Here is a 19377-nt window from a genome sequence, read left to right on the forward strand (position 1 = left end):
CCTATTAGATTATGAAGTCTAATCTCCCCCATGACACGGATCAGACTTCAGCTCATTAATTTGTGTTTGGCTAAAGTATATCTTCTAGAAAAGCAAGTTCATAATGCTATATATGAGTTCCCCATCCTTACAGTTGTTTACCATTTTGTCAACCTTGGTAATGTCTACATATTTCATTGATAGTGATATAATATTTACTTGCAAATCATCAGTGAAAATGTTGGATAATATCAATTCCTGCAGATCCACTTTTGATTCCCCATTCATTAAGATTTCATTGTGATCTTTCAGGCTAGAAAAAGATGTTGCTGAATGAAGCAGATCATGTTTGCTGCGATGTGTCGCAGCACAGCTGATTTGCTTTATTGGGAAAAATGTGTCACCCCTTGCCTGGCCCTTGATGGTGCGGGACAGGGAACAATGAGATTTCTGGAGGTGGCTTTGGATGAGCAGGGAAAACCCAGGTTTCTTCTGCTCCCCCAGATCCGTCCCCAGGGATCCCAAGAACAAGGGGGTGGGTCTGGGTGAGCAGGGAAAGTGGGGCTTTCCCAATTTACCTGGGTTTGCTTCTGCAGTTGTGTGGGTTGTGCCTGGGTGAGCAGGGAACACCAACTTCCCTGCTTATGGAGAGGCACCCCAAGATGCTAGGCCTATGCAAAGTGGTTAGTATTCACTTTGGATTCAACTGATTCGAGGGACAGTGATTTGATTCGGTGATTTGAATCACTGTCCTGAATCGATACAGCCGAATTAGATTCGGAGATTTGGCCACTTCCAAATCACCTGAATCTCTGAATCAAACAGGTCCTATCCCCTGCCCACTCTCCCAGCCCCATTAATGGCTGCCCCGCCCAGCCCCAGCCTCCCAGCTCTTAAAAAAAGCGTGGCACTCACCAGCTGCTGTCAGGAAGTGGGGGGGGGCAATCCCTGTTGCCCCCCACTACCCCATGCTGTGTGGGGGGCTCTGCCATGAGTCCCCAGAAGCCCTGATGGCTGCTGCAGCAACCAGCAAGTGCAGGGATTTTTTGTTTTTTTGTGTTTTTTTTTAAAGAATTGGGAGCTGGGGCTGGGTGGGGCAGCCATGGGGCGGGGGGCCCTTGGAGAGTGGGCAGGGAATGAGGGCTCATGGCAGAGCCCCCCATGGAGTGCGGGGTAGTGGGGGGCAGCACAGATTGCCCCCCCCACCTGGCAGGACAGTGAGTGTTTGTTTTTTTTTAAAGAGCCGGGAGCTGGGGTGGGCAGGGCAGCCATGGGGGGGGGCTGGGAGAGTGAGTGGGGGTTGGGGGGCACTCAGGGGGGCTGCAGGAGCAGGCAGGGAATGGGGTCTGGTGGGGGTCCATCCATGGTCTCCTCCTACCTCCTCTAGTCCCCCCTGCTTACCAGCATGGGTCCAGCTCCCTGCGGCAGCGAGTGAGGACTGCCCAAATCTCCAAATCTCTCAGAATCTTTTCCAAATCAATGTGGAGAGCTTCAAATCCATTCGGACCTTTTTATTGGTCTCCTGATTCGATTCAGATTTGGAGATTTGGCTGGCGAATCGGGCTGAATCTCCTCTGAATTGAATCAGCACCTGAAGTTTCGCACAGCGTTACAAAATGCCCCAGAGTGCCTTTCTGTAAGCAGTGAAAGCCTGGCAGCAAAGCTCCACCCTCAGTTCTCAACCCATTTAGCTTGTGCTTTACTGTTATTATATGGAGCCACTACTGTAATCAGGAAGTCAAGCTATGTATTAAGTTAAATACTTTTTACAAAAGTCCAAACGTATTGCATGCTATTATCTTTTTCCAAAGAAACTTGTAAATTCATCAAATTCATCCCATGAATTCATGTTGATTAAACATATGTTATATTTCTGTTGCTTATTGAATCTCATATGAATTGTCTTATTTTGTTTGGGTTTGATGTCAAGCTAGTTGGGCTGTAATTACCTGGATCTGTGAAGAATAATTTAATTTAGAACCTGAATGATGGCACAAAATTGCTTCTTATCCAGTATTTTGGAAGGTCCTAATATATTCTTAGGAAGGCCTTTGATATGGTATCCCACCCCATACTGGTGAACAAGTTAAGAGGCTGTGACTTGGATGACTACACAGTCCAATGGGGTGGTGAATTGGCTAGAGGGTCGCACCCAAAGAGTCGTGGTGGATGGGTCGGTCTCGACCTGGAACGGTGTGGGCAGTGGGGTCCCTCAGGGCTCGGTCCTTGGACCGGTACTCTTTAATGTCTTCATCAGCGACTTGGACGAGGGAGTGAAGCATACTCTGTCCAAGTTTGCAGATGACACAAAGCTATGGGGAGAAGTGGACACGCTGGAGGGCAGGGAACAGCTGCAAGCAGACCTGGACAGGTTGGACAAGTGGGCAGAAAACAACAGAATGCAGTTCAACAAGGAGAAATGCAAAGTGCTGCACCTAGGGAGGAAAAATGTCCAGCGCACCTACAGCCTAGGGGATGACCTGCTGGGTGGCACAGAAGTGGAAAGGGATCTTGGAGTCCTAGTGGACTCCCAGATGAACATGAGCCGGCAGTGTGACGAAGCCATCAGAAAAGCCAATGGCACTTCATCGTGCATCAGCAGATGCATGACAAATAGGTCCAAGGAGGTGATACTTCCCCTCTATCGGGTGCTGGTCAGACCGCATTTGGAGTACTGCGTGCAATTCTGGGCGCCGCAATTCAAGAGGGATACAGATAACCTGGAGAGGGTCCAGAGAAGGGCCACTCGTATGGTTAAGGGCCTGCAGACCAAGCCCTATGAGGAGAGACTAGAGAAACTGGACCTTTTCAGCCTCCGCAAGAGTAGGTTGAGAGGCGACCTTGTGGCTGCCTATAAGTTCATCACGGGGGCACAGAAGGGAATTGGTGAGGTTTTATTCACCAAGGCGCCCCCGGGGGTTACAAGAAATAATGGCCACAAGCTAGCAGAGAGCAGATTTAGATTGGACATTAGGAGGAACTTCTTCACAGTTCGAGTGGCCAGGGTCTGGAACGGGCTCCCAAGGGAGGTGGTGCTCTTCCCTACCCTGGAGGTCTTCAAGAGGAGGTTAGATAGGCATCTAGCTGGGGTCATCTAGACCCAGCACTCTTTCCTGCCTATGCAGGGGGTCGGACTCGATGATCTATTGAGGTCCCTTCCGACCCTAACATCTATGAATCTATGAATATTAAAAGCTCTTTGTTTTAAGTGTACTAACTTGTCACCCAGGAATTTTTCCTTGATGTGTTTAGCTTTCCCATGCCAATCTTCTATATGTTGCAATTTCTAATTTATATTAATTCTTGTTTCCTTTCCCTCCCTCCTTTTTGCTTTATAAATTTCAGATTGCCACCTTCATTTTTCCACTGGACCAGGATTGACTTTTTAGCCAAAGTTGTCCATCTTTTCCTTGAGCATTGAACAGTGCCTCCTTGGACGTGCAATTTTTTTACCAAGAATTTTCAATTTACCATTTAGATTTTCCTGTTTAAATTTACCTCTTGGAAAATGTTGCTCATAATTCTCCTCCGCTTTGAGAAATTAGTCCTTTTCTAAGGACTACATATGTATATTATTGGTTGAAACTGGCTTCTCTGCCCACATTGAATGTAAGCATGGATCACAAAACCCGAATGTTATGTAACCATCAATCCAATGATATTGATGATGATGAGGTCTAAAATGTTATGATTTTGTCAGGTCCAGTTCATTTTGAGCATCCTGTTTTTTAGTGCTTTTTTTTTTTTTTTTTTTTTTACATTCACTTGGGTCATATTGTTGCATTTATTATTAAATTTACATTAAAAAACTCAGAGATAGTAGTAGAAACATGAAACTTGTTGAAGAAAAAAATGACCTGTAATTTCACAATAAAACTAAAGTCAAGTAGCAAATACATTGCACATCCAATATAGTATGGGCTTAAGAAAGTCCCCCTTTTATTAGATTATAGAGTGCCTTACAAAGGAGGTCATTATCATGATTCCCGTTTTTTAGTTGGGGAAACTGAGGCACAGTGAGTTTATTCACCCATTTTTAGCTTGCTGGTGGCTGGTTGAGAGTGTAAAATGGTTGTGTGCCTGTTTGATAAGGTGGCATCAACTGTGTAGGCAAAAACAAATTTGCCAAAAACAGAGGCCAGGCCTAAAACGTATCCAAGTCATACAGCATGCCATAAAACAATGGAAAACACTGTCTTTGGAAGTTGGTGAATGTTACCTAATATCAGTGGCCCAGCCTATGGTGCTTTTGCACAAATGAGTGCATACATAACCTTGCTGACTGCTGGGTGTTTAAGTTACTACTCACTCTGGCCCATTACCTTGCCTTTTTAAAAATTCCATTCACCTCTATCCCCATTAACGTTACAGAATAATGGGAAAATTTGCCAATTGGTTTTAGTCATCGTACTTTATCTATAAGAAAGAAGAAACGTCACTCAAGTGTAGTGATCCGATTGGCTGAATATCAATAGATGATTTAGAGTTGTATGGACTAATTATACTGATGTTAGAAGATAATAAATCTTCTCAAATATGTCTAAGTTGCCTGGATCCAAAAATTGATAGTTTTCTGATGTTGGTGCAGCATATATATTAGTCCAAACATTCTTGTATGTTAACCATTTTATGCTCCCCTCCAGTATAAAAAAGACTGACCTTTTCACTGTTTGAAGGTGTTATATGCGCTCGTCTGGACAGGAATCGGCAGGAGAATTGCTTTAATTACCCCCTCATTGTCTTTTCCACGTACTATCATTGTTAACCTCAGCGTGTTTGTCACAGATTAGTATCTTGGACACCACCCTGATGCATTGATTTACAGGCATTTATTATTTCCTTTACTTTTTAGATCAGGCAAGCCATGGCAAAGAGGTTAATTGCAACCCAGAGAGCTACACTAATGTTTTATTAAGGAGAGCCAGTCATGTCTGGATTTTTGGCAGAGCAGATATACTAATAACAACACCATCATTTTGCCAGATTTTTAAACTCTTTGTCAACTCTAATGTGTGTACATGGCTTTTAACAAATAAAACCTAGATTGCAGCTTAGATCTGCAAGCGTGGTATATAACCTGCAATTAGATCCATACATAGGCTTTAAAATGCCTTCCTGTAGATGCTCAGAAATACTGAGCACCTCCTCTCCCATAGAAATTTATGAGCTAAGATCTCTGACCCTTTGAAATTCTGACTATTTTAATTTAGATTTAAATATCCAAGTCTGGAAAAGGTAGCTATGATCTTGGAGGGTGAGGGATGGACTATGTTATTGCTGCTAAGCTATTGGCAGTGTCCTCTAACAGGCTTGCGCTGGAAACCAGGCTCGATTACCCTGATTCCTCTGCTTAAGGAAGAATGTTTTTCTGGCTTGGTAGAGCTGATGTAGTGGTCACATGTTGCCCGGCCCCTGTAAAGTAGGTATTCCCAAGGGAAAAAACAAGTATGGGCCAAGTGTCTGTGTACAAGAGCTAGGAATAGCCCCTTTGAGATTTCTGCACCATGTGCAGTTTGGAGAGTTTTCAGACCCCTTGTTTCCATGCGTTTCCATGTGTTACTTAACTCATCCTTGGGGTCTAAGGTGCTGTGGGGCTGACTTAAATGATCTGTTCCTCCATCATAATTAGCAAAAGATTATTTTACTGAGCAAGCCCCCCAGCCACCCCTCAATTAATTGAAGCTGGCATGTTCTGTTAAAATGTCCAGTTCAGAGAGTGCACCTGGGAAGAGCCTCAGTTGTTTCTTTTTTTTTTTTTCCTTTCTTTTTGGATTGCTTTTCTGCTGGCCTCTCTCCCATGTTGCCATGTGTTGCAAGAACATTTTAAAGCTGCATGACGGCCCAAGGCGTTTATTCTGACCTATTGGCCAACATCAAAACAGGACAGCTTTACATCAGACATGAACAAATGCACTTGTGCAATGAGTCGACCTCCAGTCTGTATTTTTGGGAACAAATCTGGGGTTTGGAAGAGCCAGCCAAGAAGTCTTGATAGCCTACGAAGAAGGAAGTTAGGAGAACTTTGCAGAGCACAGAGCAGGAGCTAGGACTGAAACAGAGGCTAACAAAGTTGTTCCTGATTGAGCTGTTCAGTTCAGAGCGCCAAGATTGATTTAGCCCCTTCAACGGAAAGATGCATAGGAATGGTATATTATTCAGTTAGACTAGAAGTCAATAGAAAGACGCACACTACAATGAATAATGTTTCATTGGGGCTAATTAAGACTTGGTTAAAATTAGGTGGGCATTTTGATTGAGTAAGGCCTATTAGAGAATGTCCTAATAGGGGAACTATCACTAACAGTATATTAGTTCTTGGCAAAGAACAATACTTTACTGTATTATCTTGCATTTATTGTAATGAATAATAAAGCTAGAAATATTGTTTCCTGCTCAGCCGCTGCACAGAAAGTTATCTCTGAAGCAGCTTATTCACTTAGGGAGTGGTTGAATGAACACACAAGACCCCATCTGTGAAAGGTTTTTTTTTCCCTGAGGCCAGAAGGCTTTCAGTCTCTGTGTCTGCTTCAGTGGGCTAGCATACACAGTCGTTCCTCCTTCCTGCACTCCCTCAAGCTCTGGGGCTGAGCAGTGTTAACGGCTTCATCTCCTGTGTCACAGCAGAAAACCTTTTCAATAAATACTGGAAAGTCTTTTACTAATAAATAATAATTTATTCCAGCATTTTTGCCTCTAGGAAAACAAAAAAACCCTTTGGCTCAGCACAGATCACAGGTACAGCTCTAGCAACGTGCATGACTAGGCGGAGGCACCTTGCTACAGTTGCTCTGACCAATAGACAGATGGTTGGGGCACGTAACTTTGCCCTTCTACCCATCCGAGTGACAATCCTAAATTGAACAGGAGGCTCAGAGAGTACTTTGCTGTTAAGTATAAATTTATGAATAATACAGTGGAGGAAGAAAGAAAAAAAGCAACAGCATGGAAAACATGCAGTAGCACACACTGGAGGTGGGACAGAGAGAGAGAGAGAGGCTCCCGTCACTCAGCCTCTGCACTTTCCTTTCGTGCCTGTCAGCATTTTGGCCTTGCTCCTTGTAATAATTTGTCATGACCATTTAGGGTTGTTAGACACGCACAGCTACCTCTGAGTTCCTGTAAGCTTCCAAGCCTCAAGCTGAGCTTACTGGAAGAAAAAGGAAAGGTATCTGTAATCTCCTGAATTTGGGGATAGAACATTTCTGTGCATCGAGAGAGCATCCACAAACCACATAAGCTATTTTAAAAACGGGGGGGGGGGGGTGCACATTCTCATGTTTTTGTGTGAGCCAGAAACTAATAGAAGGATGCATGTGCATGTGTTGGGGAAACTTCGTTAATGGGTAGGATATTCCAAAAACACCCATGCTGGATGGTTTGCATCTTCCTCTGAAATACCTTCTTCTGGGGTTCCCCTCGAGTCCACTGTCAGAGACCAGCTCAGTTACTGATTTAAATCTGGTACGATAGTTTGAAAGTTCCTAGGATTTAGAGTGGAATAACTCAAATTCAGGGGTGCATCTACATGTGCAATTAATGCGACACAATAAACTCCAGCACAGTTCACACTGGAGTTTAGTGTTCCTGGGCACAGTGTTTACATGCATACCCAGGACTGCAACACCTTGAGGTGGGGCAGCGTAGCCCCAGCTGGCAGGGAGCCCCAAAGTCAGCCTTCTAGCCCGGGGCTTTGTCCCAGCTCAATGTGCTGCAGTGGGGGGCATGAGGGCAGGCCACCCCTGCACTGTTGCACCCTCGAGCCCCAGCTAGCCCTAGTCACCGTCTACATGTGCATTGCAGCAGAGTAAATAACTCTGCCATCGGATAGTACTTGTGGTGGGCAGTACTACCCTACAGCAGAGTTAATTAGATTACCCCAGCCTAATAGCGCTGCATATATAGACAGTTTTGTTTTGCTGCGGCGCTAATTAGGAAATGTGTAGATGTCCCCAGGGTGTTTTCTTTTGCCCTTCTGCCTAAGTGGAGCTGCATGAGCAGGGCACAGTCCAATTACGAGAAAATCTCTCTTTCTTCAAGAGCAGTGGTTTTTGAACAGGGGTTTGCCAAGGGGTCCATGCTCAAATTTCAATAACGGCCGTGCAGTTTCTGACTGGTGTACTTGCAGTGAGGAATGACACTGGTGTGCATTGACATTGTCGACACAGTGAATATGCAGAGACATGCCAGGTATAAGGAATCTGAGCAATGGTATTTTGCAGGGAAAGGGGGATTTGGCCAAAAAAAGCTCTAAAGCAGTGATTCTCAACCAGGATGCTGGGACATCAGATCCTTTGAAGGATGTTGAGAAGTATGAGAAGATGAGTAGATAAGCAAGCTTAGGTTTGTCCCAGCCTGAGTGATCCCTCACCCCTACTGCCCAGCCCTTATGTAAAGGAGGTAAGCACTGGAATATATACATTAGTTTTTGAAATGGGGTGCCCCTCAATTCACAGAAGTTATGGACAGGTGGGTGCCTCGAGTCCAGTGAAGGATGCCTCGTGTCCCGAAAGGTTGAGAACCACTGCTGGAGAGCATTCGTTCCTTCTGCTTGCATCTCTGCAGCTTCTGCACTCCTCCCTCGGTGAAAATATTTGCTTGGATGGGGGTTCATTAATGCATAAGTTACGCTTATTTTTTTTCAAATCCCCTTCTGTGGAAGCAGAGAAAGGGGGGATAATTTGAGTACCCTGATGGAAAGCTGCTGGCACTAACTGGTTATGCAGAAAGTGTCTTGTGTATTTAAGCATGCACATTGGTTTTTAAATATAATACTGAATTTAGCTACTCCACAACAAGGTCAAGAAACACAGAAATGTACCCAGTAAAGTGTATTTAAGACATGAGGAAAGCAAGGCACTCTGCATTCATTCTCACCTTCCCACTCGTACACTAGCACTTTGCTGGTGCCGTGTCGTTAATTTTACTGAACTGCATATAGGATAGGAAGAAACTTGGCATTTTTTCAGAACCATCATAAGCAGATGGATGAGACGGAGAGAGAAAGATTAGATTAAGGAAACACAGCATGCTGATTTATAGTAGAGTCACTTTAGGCCAGATTGCATGCCGACTTCCTTCCATGCAGTCCTCTGGGTTTCAGTAAAAATGAGAGAGATGTGACATTTTTAAGCAGGTTTGGATATCCTGCTTAAAGATCTGCCGAAGCCCATCAGAAGGTGTGGGCTGGTGCAGAAATGACTGATGGGGTTGTTTCCAGTGCTGCTCTGCTCCCCTTGTCTCCAGTGGGAGCTGCCCAGCTGAAGCTTGCCCCTCCCTGGCAAAACCCCACTTACCCCCCGCACCGGGCAGGGTGCGCAGGGAGTGGGTTGGCCTAGCCCACCTGTCCCGCTTCTCAACACAGCTCCCTGCCCAGAGCCCCGTAGGGAGTTTTGGTGAGTTGTTTTGTGGATGATCATCAGCCGCTAGATGATTACAACAGCCCCTTCTAGCCTTAAGATCTTTTATCTCATCTCTATATCTAGATAAATGTGCCAAGATGGAAGGAAAATATCTGAAAAAATCTGTTTTCCCTCTTTCTCTTTCCTTTATTTTCTAATTTATGTGCGTTTCCCTCAAACCTATTTTTTTATGCCTTTCCTAGAATTTCTCCCTAGATGTTACCTACTCATGGCAGATACAGAACAAGTTCATGTCTTTTCCACCACATTATTAGGCATCTCTTTCCAGTTTTGGGACTACAACAGGCTGGGAGTTTTGAAAACCTAATTTCTCTTTAATGGAGCCTTTCGGTATTCAGCAGGTGGTGAATGCACCGAGTGAAAGGGTTGCCTAGGATGACTTGAGGGCATCCCATATCACCCACAGTACAAAAAACAAATCCTAATCTGATCAGTGTACAGATTAATGATCTACACTTCAGGGAATAAAGTAAATCTAGACTCACTGACCATCTGCTGTCAGAAAGGTCTGAATAGCTGAGCTGAGATCAATCTGACAAATGAAGAAATTCTGGACAGAATCCATATATTTGGCTGTATCTATTGGCATCATTGATGACTTTCCTGTTCCTGTAATCTCTGGTTTGTGGGGAAGGATTACAAACCGAAGTTCGAGTATTAGCTTCTGTGCCCAGAGGGCCTCCCGTGACAGCCGTGGGCGTTCCATACAAGGAGAGAGGATGGGATCTGTACGTGTAGCTGCACGCTCATGCTGCGGGCAGGTTTTTGATCGCAAAAGAGAGCTGCTCTTTCTCTCTTGGTCTTCTGGCCCGACTGGAGAGTATTGAAATAAATGGACGTGATATACTGTGGCACCTAGCAGTTCTGCAAAACATCTGGATAGAGTTGTCATAATCTCTCAGCTGCTTTCTGAAATCACTGGTTAAGAAACTTAAAGGACTGCACATACTTGTCTTGGTTGTTTTCTTCTTTCTTCCTCACTCTTCTCTCTCCACCACAATTAAACTATGCGCAAACATCTTCATTGTTTTATCTTAGAAATCATTGGTTCGTGCTTGGATCTGTGAAGCCTCTTTTATTTTTAATACAGCAGAATATGCGTTCCTAGTGGAATGTCAGCAATTGTTTAAGGAAAAAAAACCCTTATTTTATTGGAAGTTTAAAATCAAAGCTTAAACTTGGATAACAAACAACAGTATGGAGTTGCTAAACATTTTACACTGCATTTTTAAGTTAGCCGCACGCACGCACACGCTAAAACAACAACAAAACAGTAGATAGTGGTATATTTATAATGTATTATGACCATATTTTCATCTATTCTGATTGCTGTGCAGATTTATGACCTGCATATGCAATATGTAGATGGGACATGCATGTGAAAAATTGCAAAGCCAAGTGATAAATGAATATCTCATGCAGGTGTATTGTCTTGACTTTTCTCTTCCTATTATTCTAGCTCTCTGAGGCCATCCCTAACAGTCCCACTCCCTGAATAGCTACAGACAAGAACCATTTAAAAATAAATCAGCTTGACATAAAAAACCCCTTTTCACTTTCTTTCCAAAATATGAACTTCTTCCCCATTTGCAAGGACCCAGGGCTCAGGTGAAATGAGATTAAATTCTTCACCTGCAACAACTTTTCTGTGTGTGACAGGCATTGGACCATGGAAAATGTATTATTTTAGCAGGGCTAAAAATAGAGCTTTTTATACCACTGCTGAAATGGGGAGTGTTCAGCTTTATAGCAGGCTCCAGCAGTACATCAATTTGTGGAAGTTCCCAAGATAATGTTCCTTAAAGCTGCAATCTTTCTCTATAAAGAAGAACATTATAAGTTGCTCTTGCGGTCTCTTGTAAGCCCCTTAGAGTTGCACTGATAGTGATTCAGACATAATAAAGTAGAGAAAAATGCTGATTAATTGCAATAAATGTATAAAAAAACACTAATAAGTATCTATTTTAGTTTAGGCAGGGAAGGCAACATCTGTTATTATTAAGATTGCTCGATATGTCCTTTGAATAAGGCATTTTTCATTTTTAATACATGTGTCATACACAGGGCATATGGTATATCATTATAGGCATGACTGGTGGTGCTATCTATGATTAACGTTAGTTGGCACTTTTAGTTATAAGACCCTGATTTTGGTTGCATGGAACTTACTCAAATGGTAACAGTTTGGACTGGATTTTTTTCTTACTGAGCATCTCCTTGAGCCAGAATATTTGGAAAGGTTTAGCCAAATCAGCTCAACTATTTCTGAGAACAATACTGTATTAGGGGAAAATAGTCTTTTGTTAAAGAAACTCTAGCACCCTCATAATTTGGAGCTGGGAATTGAAATTTGTCATGGGGGTACCTTTATCTGTGTCTAGCCATAAACATACCCATAGTATAAAAATACATTAATTAAAACAACATTTTTTAGAAAAAATGATTACATCTCTTTGGTTATAGCTGCTGACTGTTTCCTTCCCACTGACTTTTGAGGGAAATGTCTTAATATTCATGGCCTAAAGTGGGATATACTATACTACTTCAAGGGTTTGCATTTAAATTGTCATGCTTTCACCCTTGCAGTTCCTTTTATCAATGTGTGCATACAGGCCTTTTCCCTCATACAGGCATTTTTCTGGTTGCAGAACTAATTTCATCCTTCCCTGTTTGTGCTGTTCTTGGTGGTAAAGCCCTGACTGCGCCATTCTAGGTTTGGAAAGCAGGTTTCCCTGAAGCAGCCAAGTGTGCGGGTCTAAAGCTACCTGTAATGCAGGTTGTTATTATTAGTTTAACAGTAGGATATGTTTTTTTAGAGTGTTTAAAACCCAATACTTGACCTCTTTGTAAGTGACTTTTTAAGATTTGAAAGCATTTTCATTCTGCAGCGTTGTCATCAAGGTTTTGATTGGCAGTGAATAGTGCTTTTATTGATGGGGTTGGGGTTTATTTGGGAAAAGGAACGAGGTAAAGGAAGGCCATTTGTTGCTATCCTGATGCCGATCTGAAGTCTACCAGTTGCTGGGAGTCTTTCCATTAGCTTTATTGGGCTTTGGGTCATACTCTTGGTAAACTTTCTACATTATAGCAGCAGTATTCATGCAAAGTCTGTAAAGACTGCTGAAGTTAATGTAAGTGTTTCTTTTGACTTGGAAATAAGTGCAGGATAACACCAGAATGGCTGTACTGAATATTGAAACCACAGTATTGTCAATCGGACATGGTTGGTCCCTCAGAAGCATAGAAAGAAGCAAAGGATGAAATATTGTAGTTTTACATAGATTTACTTTCCATTTTTAAGTAATGGACAGGTTTGTCACAAATTGGTTTATTTTCCATTTTCTATGGGCCTTGAATCTGGAGCCTCCAAGAATAGAGAGGGGAAATTGTTTCAACCTGTGACTGATATTAGTCAACTAGAAAGAGAAGACTTAAGTCTTAGTATAGTTTACCCATTTTTCTTCTTTTTCACAGGTTGGACAAAGTTTGCTCGGTTGACAAGAGCTTTAACGAACAGCCGGAGTGTTTTGCAGCAGCTAACGCCAATGAACAAAGCTGAGGTGGTGCACAAACATTCAAGATTAGCTGAGGTGAGTGTGAGACGTGGACCCGTGTTAGTAAGTCCCAAATGATGGATAAGAAAATCAGCACCTTGAGAAATAATGGTTTTATGTGAAGATTAACTTTCCTAGCAGCTACATTTCAAGTATGTTTGTTGCCAGTATAAAAGAACATGTCAAATGCACTTTGCCACCTTTTTAGGACAAGACACAATGCGTTTCACCTGGAAACAAATATAGATCTCTCTTACTTGGTGTCTCCATGTTTCTCCGTGTAATTCCCAATTTGTTGCATCAGTCAAATGCACAGCCTGGCCTGCACGCTTACTCGATCTGAGTATAGTGTTTACATTCACATAGGACCAGGTTGGACCCAGAGGGTGCATCTACACATGCAATTAGCTTGTAGCAATAAACTACTATGAACTCTGGTGAAGTTCGTGCCAGAGTTTATTGCTCCCAGGCACAGGGTTTGCATGTGTGCCTGGGACTGTAGCAATCTGAGCCAGGGCAGAGCAGCTACAGGCTGGAAGGAGGTCCAGGGGTCAGCCTACCAACCTGGGGTGGTCTGCCCCAGCTCAGTGTGCTGCAGAGTGGCTGGCTGGGGCACGAGGACACTATAGTGCGGGACTAGCTGGCAGGCATCCCCTGCGCTGTAGCACCCTTGTGCCCCAGCCAGCCCCCATCACCACATACATGTGTGTTTCGACACGTGTAACTCCTCTGCTATAGAATAGTAGTTGTCTCAGACATTACTATCTGACAATGGCAGTAGTTAATTTCCTGTGCCCTAATATGGGTGCACGTGTAGACGGTGACACTTTACTGAGGGACTAATTAGTCAGCTCCACAGCAAAGTGCACATGTAGATGCATCCAAAGAGTATTCCTCAGCTCCTCTACTCAACTTACCCTTCAAGTAGTCCTGAAAGAAGAGCGTCAGAGAAACAAGATGCTAATCTACATAAGCTTTATATGCAAGGTGAATGCAAACATGTTTTGTTGATGCTGTTGTACCCAGCTCTGAAAAATCTGTCCTGCCTCAGTTTATCCACCTTTTATTTTTTAAAGGCTGTAAAATAAGCCCATTAGGAGGCCAAAATCATTCCTTAAACAGTACAAATAATGCAACAGGTGAATGCTTTCTGGTTAACTGCTGAAATAGATTTACTGCTGTCATCTTCATGTCCGTTGGTAGGTAGAAGCTGCCAAAAAATACGAGCTACTGAAAGTGACAGTGCTAGTCACTTTGTGCCAGAGGGCTGGTTCTGAGTTTAGCATTAAAGATTGATAGCAGCATAAAATGTATCCAGTTCTCTTTGTAGTTGTAGTGCACTTTGAATTCATGGCTGTAGAATTTTATTATAATAAGTTGAAAACTTCTAGTGTTGTCACTGCTGCTTTTTTTAATGCAATATCTTGTACTGCTCTTGAGAGAACTTGGATGACCAGAATGATTGCTTTCATCTTTTGCTTTTCCAATCTGTGTGTGCTGCATAAACCAGGTTGTATCATTTGGGGTCCTGTGGGATTAGGAGGTATGTAAGGAAAGGAAATTTCCATTCCATTTTGCCCTTGGCAGAATGTACTGCCCATGCTTGCCAAGTTTTTAACTGTTACCAACTATAGATGTCACTTGTATACAAGAATAATAATAGGGGGGTCTGCACTGAATAAAGCGGTGCAATAAAAAGCATTTCTAGGGTTTTAAACTAAAAAAAAAAAGTCATGCAGCATGAAGTGGAATCATAATAGTTCATTGTCCTCCACAGCCACATCTTCTGCCTCCCACATACCATGTCAAGCTGAGCATGGTATTATTTTAAGAACGATAATAATGTCTCTTTGTTTATAATACTGTTGTTTACCCGCAGTTCCCAGCCTTTTTTGCATGTGAGCCTCCACTTCTGAGCTCGCGACTTCACTTCTAGTATGAGCCCAATTGTCATAATTGAGTTTCCACGGAGCTGGTGATCCCACTCATAATGTCCTACAATCCCACTTGGGGTTGTGATGACTAATTTAAGGATAGCATGCTAATCTAAGAACCCCCATGCTACATTATAATGCAGAGCAGATATACCCATGGTTTCTGTCCCAAAACTGTTACAGTTTAATCTGAAACAAGACACAACTGAGTATCCATATCAAGTGGGAGTCATCAAACTCTTTCTGAATTGTTATGGCCACTTGTCCTGCCAATGAGTGCAGCCCTTGCATGAAACCAAGGGCTCAGTACGTTTTTAACTCAGTAATAGATTCTCATTCCTTGGTCCTAACTTCGTATTCGTCAGCAGGTTTTTATCACTGCACCCCATGGGACCTACTTTAAAGCTCTCCTCACTGTGCTAGTCAGACAGTGCCCAGAAATGCTCTCCTCAGTCTTTGTCAATCAGGTCTCATCCTGCACGTCAGCTGCATTTGACAGAAATGCATTTCGAGACACATCACTGGTAGTCTCCATTACCCCCTATCCAACAGGCTGTTTGGAAACAAATGTCAAAATAGTGAAATTCCTGTTAAAAAAAGGTTGCTGCGTAATTGCCACTGTTAAATTACAAAACAGCATCACTGATGCGTAGGGGTTGTTGTGTAGTGACACATCATTCAACCAGCAACTGAAAACAAGAATTAAGAATGTAATGGCCTTCTTAGGTCATCGCATGCAGTTCTTTCCTGTTAGCAGTGGATGGAAGTGTTGTTACGGTCTTGAAGAAGTAATGGGGCAAAATTTTGGGACATAAGAACTGTCCATTTTACAATAATGTCACTTGTATGTCTGATGGGGAACAATGGTTACACATGGCAGTGGTATTACAAGAGATACCCATGAAGTTATTCATAGCCATCATCCCAGATGCTGTGACAGGTAGTGACCACAGCAGGTTGAGGTGGCTGAGCTTCAAACAAGACACAGCCAGACCTGTTGGCTTACTGATGCTTGACCAGAGGTGATCTGGAGGGCACCTCGGAGATGAGTAGAACATCGCTAGTCGATTATTTGTATATCTTCTTAAAATTCTTTGTGTCAGTGTTGATTAAAACTGCTATTAAGTTTGCCTGGGCAGGAGGATGCGGGGAGCTGTATCCTTAAGAAGCTGTGGCATGATCTGTTTTGACTTGCATATTGTATTATGCAGAGGCTTATATTAAACAGTTACATCAGTTAGGACTTAGACCCTGAATGAAGCCCCCCACCACCTAAACTTAGCTTCACTTTTCTTTTTTTGGAAAGAACAATGCAAAGAATTAGCTGGAAATTCAACCTGCAAGACTTGATTCATACTCTTAAATATTGTTCTGCTTATTTGAGAACCACCCACTCCTGTTCATCAAGCACATATTCCGGGCTTGATCATTTTGACAAGCATGGTGTGCCTTTGTGCCACGTAGCTGAAACTGTAAATATGACACATCAGCTCTGGTAAAGGGTGCTGAAAGCCAATGTGGCAGTGTAATGCGTTCCTGGAGATTGAAATAATGTATTTTATCTGGTGCCTGTTTGAAATCCAAATTCTTAAATTTGCTGTTGGATCCAGTCATGTGTGTGCACTTGTGTGTGTGCACACATGAGTGTGTGTGTGTGTGTGTGTGTGGATCTTTCAGGTGTCAGCTCAATAGGTCTCCTCAGCAGGGTGTTTACTGCTCTGTTCCTTCCTGCTTCTGTTTCTCATGCTGGACAGAGATAACTTGGCTAGTTAGGATAATGTTCGTGGAAATTCTGTTGGTTTTTTAACAATGGTTACTATTCTAGATTATATAAAGGGAGAGGGGGTATGAGTGCGTGCAGAAGATACTGGGCGGAGGCAGACTTCTTTAAAACAGTGTTTTATTTTGCATCAATAAAACGAAATATTGAGTCATTGCTGATGTTGAGGTTTTTTTCCGATAGCAATGCATTTATATGCAATATAAGAATGAGGAAGGAAGTATACAGTATAATTTTATCTATTCATATGCTTTCAGGAAATTAGAGCAGGTGTTATAAACATAACATTTTATGTTAAGAAGTGGCTAGCCAATGGTTACCAAAACACCATTGTGTAGGAGAATGTTGATACTAGATTTTTTAAATTAAGAGTTCAGGCATGAATGCTGAGGTGTACAGCACCTGCTGTTAAGAATAAGATTTCATATTTTTAACGTGTCAGTGCTGGCCTGGCTATACCCAGATGGGGCTTATGCCAGCTAGTTGGCAGAGCACCTTGCTTTGAACTTCTCTACACTGGCTGTTGGCATGGTCTCCTCTCTGTCCATCTGAATAATCTTCTTCTAAGTAAGATTACCCTTACGCTCTATGTTTTTCCTAGTCATTGAGTGAGAGCTGCCTTCGCCCAATCCTACATGATTTATGCACTGATGAGATCCCTAGATTAACAAATTAAATAATTTAAAAACTGCAAGTATCTTCAGAATGGGCAGGATGCAGTGAAAAATGTTCTTTCTCTTCCTTATTCTATGTACTCCATAAATGTGTACAATCCCCATTATATACAATGCTAAGTGAAAGCCATAACATTTGTGCTCCTTTCTCTTGCAGGTTCTCCAGCTTGGATCTGATATTCTTCCTCAGTATAAACAAGAAGCTCCAAAGACTCCCCCCCACATTATTTTACATTATTGTGCTTTTAAGACCACCTGGGACTGGGTCATCTTAATTCTAACCTTCTATACAGCAATTATGGTTCCTTACAATGTCTCCTTCAAAACAAAGCAGAACAACATCGCCTGGCTGGTACTGGACAGCGTGGTGGATGTTATTTTTCTGGTTGACATTGTTTTAAACTTTCATACAACCTTTGTTGGCCCTGGCGGAGAGGTTATATCTGATCCCAAACTCATAAGGATGAACTACCTGAAAACGTGGTTTGTGATAGACCTTCTGTCCTGTTTACCTTACGATATCATCAATGCCTTTGAGAATGTGGATGAGGTAAGCTATGCCCGTCTATGTGAAATTGCAGCCTATTATTTTAATTACCAATTAATTTGGGATCACATTCTGCATCTTTCAACATAATTAGCCAAGTGAAGCTCTGTGCAAATGTGTGTATAGAATTTGGCTTTGGAAAGGGAAAGTGTCTCACCGAGCAATAAACAAGAACGCTCCTGGTACACATGATTTAAAAGTTACTCGGGTATGAATCTGAAAATTGCTTGTGCTAACTTAAATTGGTTCTCACTGAAGCCAATAGTAAAGCTTCCATTGACTTGAGAGAGGACAGAAAGCCTGAGCTTTGAACTTTTTTGAGTCCCACCCAACATGGTTATTTGCACTCTGCTGTAATGCTTTTCCTTCTAGTGACTTGTTTAATTTTTGTTTGAGAGACTGGTGACATTTTAATTAGCGCTATAGCTGGAACTTTTAGAGACCATTTGTGGGGAAAAAAGTGCAAATCGAAAAGAGACTATATTAAAGTTTCTAAAATTTTAGCCACATTAACATTTACAAAATCAAGGGTGCAGCCTGGGATAATGGGGAAGGCAAGCAATAACTACAACTAATAATGCATACATGACTCAGTGTAGACAGAATTCACTATTAAAATGCAGCCATAATAGTATTAGTAGTCATTTTAATTTCCCTTTAGGGCCTTTTATCCGTGGGGCACTAAACAGATGAAACGGACTCTATTCATTTTTTAACTTTTTAACTGTTATCATTCTGCAGTGGTACATCGTCACATTTTAAAAAACCATAACCGTACCCGTATTCCTCCATGCAGATTTTTGTTTCAGTTTTCCAGAGCTCTTTTTTTAAATGGTACCTGTGCTTTTTCCACTTAGCACCATTTTTTTTTACATTTGTTCCATTTTATTTATAGCAAATATAAAAGAAGTGATAATATGCGCAGTTTAAATTCAAGATCATGTGAGGGCTTCCTGTGATTTATTTCAGGAAGGAAGCTAATATTAGGGTGTTAGTGTATTGTAGCTTTTAAAAATAACTCAAAATACTAGTTCTCTGTTAACAGGAACCTGATTAAAAAACAAAACAAAATGTATCCATATGGAAAACAAGCTTCTCTGTACAAACCATATGCAGTTTTTTTCAGTTTCAACTTACCTTTTTCTCTGAACTGTCCATAGAACTTATCTGGGATATTGATGACAGTGAAGGGCACTGAATTTTAAAAGAAATTCCTGGTTCAGAATAATAGAGATGCATATTTTTAAAAAATCCTCTAAACATTAAACATTGAAACAAAAAAAAGGGATCGTGAGCTACTGTCGATCTAGGGCACTTAAGAATGAGCTGCTGATGAATTACATATTTGACACTTTTCAACTTGTGTTAAATGAGCCAATCTTTAGTAGTGTCTCTTTTTAGAGTAGTAGTCTGTGGACCTGGGACTTTTAAACCAATAGCTATATGGAGCAGGGTTTCTATGCCTGAAACACTAGCTCAAGGAGGCGTAG

General features: G+C 42.1%; 1 protein-coding gene across 1 annotated transcript in view; it reads left to right on the plus strand.

Moving 5' to 3' along the window:
* The window catches only part of KCNH5 (potassium voltage-gated channel subfamily H member 5), a 271205-nt gene that overhangs the window by 59121 nt on the left and 192707 nt on the right, over positions 1–19377 (plus strand). Inside the window, exons 5-6 of the mRNA XM_014598759.3 lie at positions 12873–12988; positions 17498–17890. Of these exons, the coding sequence (XP_014454245.1) occupies positions 12873–12988; positions 17498–17890 (509 nt within the window). The remainder of the gene's footprint in view (positions 1–12872; positions 12989–17497; positions 17891–19377) is intronic.

Source organism: Alligator mississippiensis, chromosome 2 (genome assembly GCF_030867095.1).
Source record: "Alligator mississippiensis isolate rAllMis1 chromosome 2, rAllMis1, whole genome shotgun sequence".
In the NCBI taxonomy this organism is placed as follows: domain Eukaryota; kingdom Metazoa; phylum Chordata; order Crocodylia; family Alligatoridae; genus Alligator; species Alligator mississippiensis.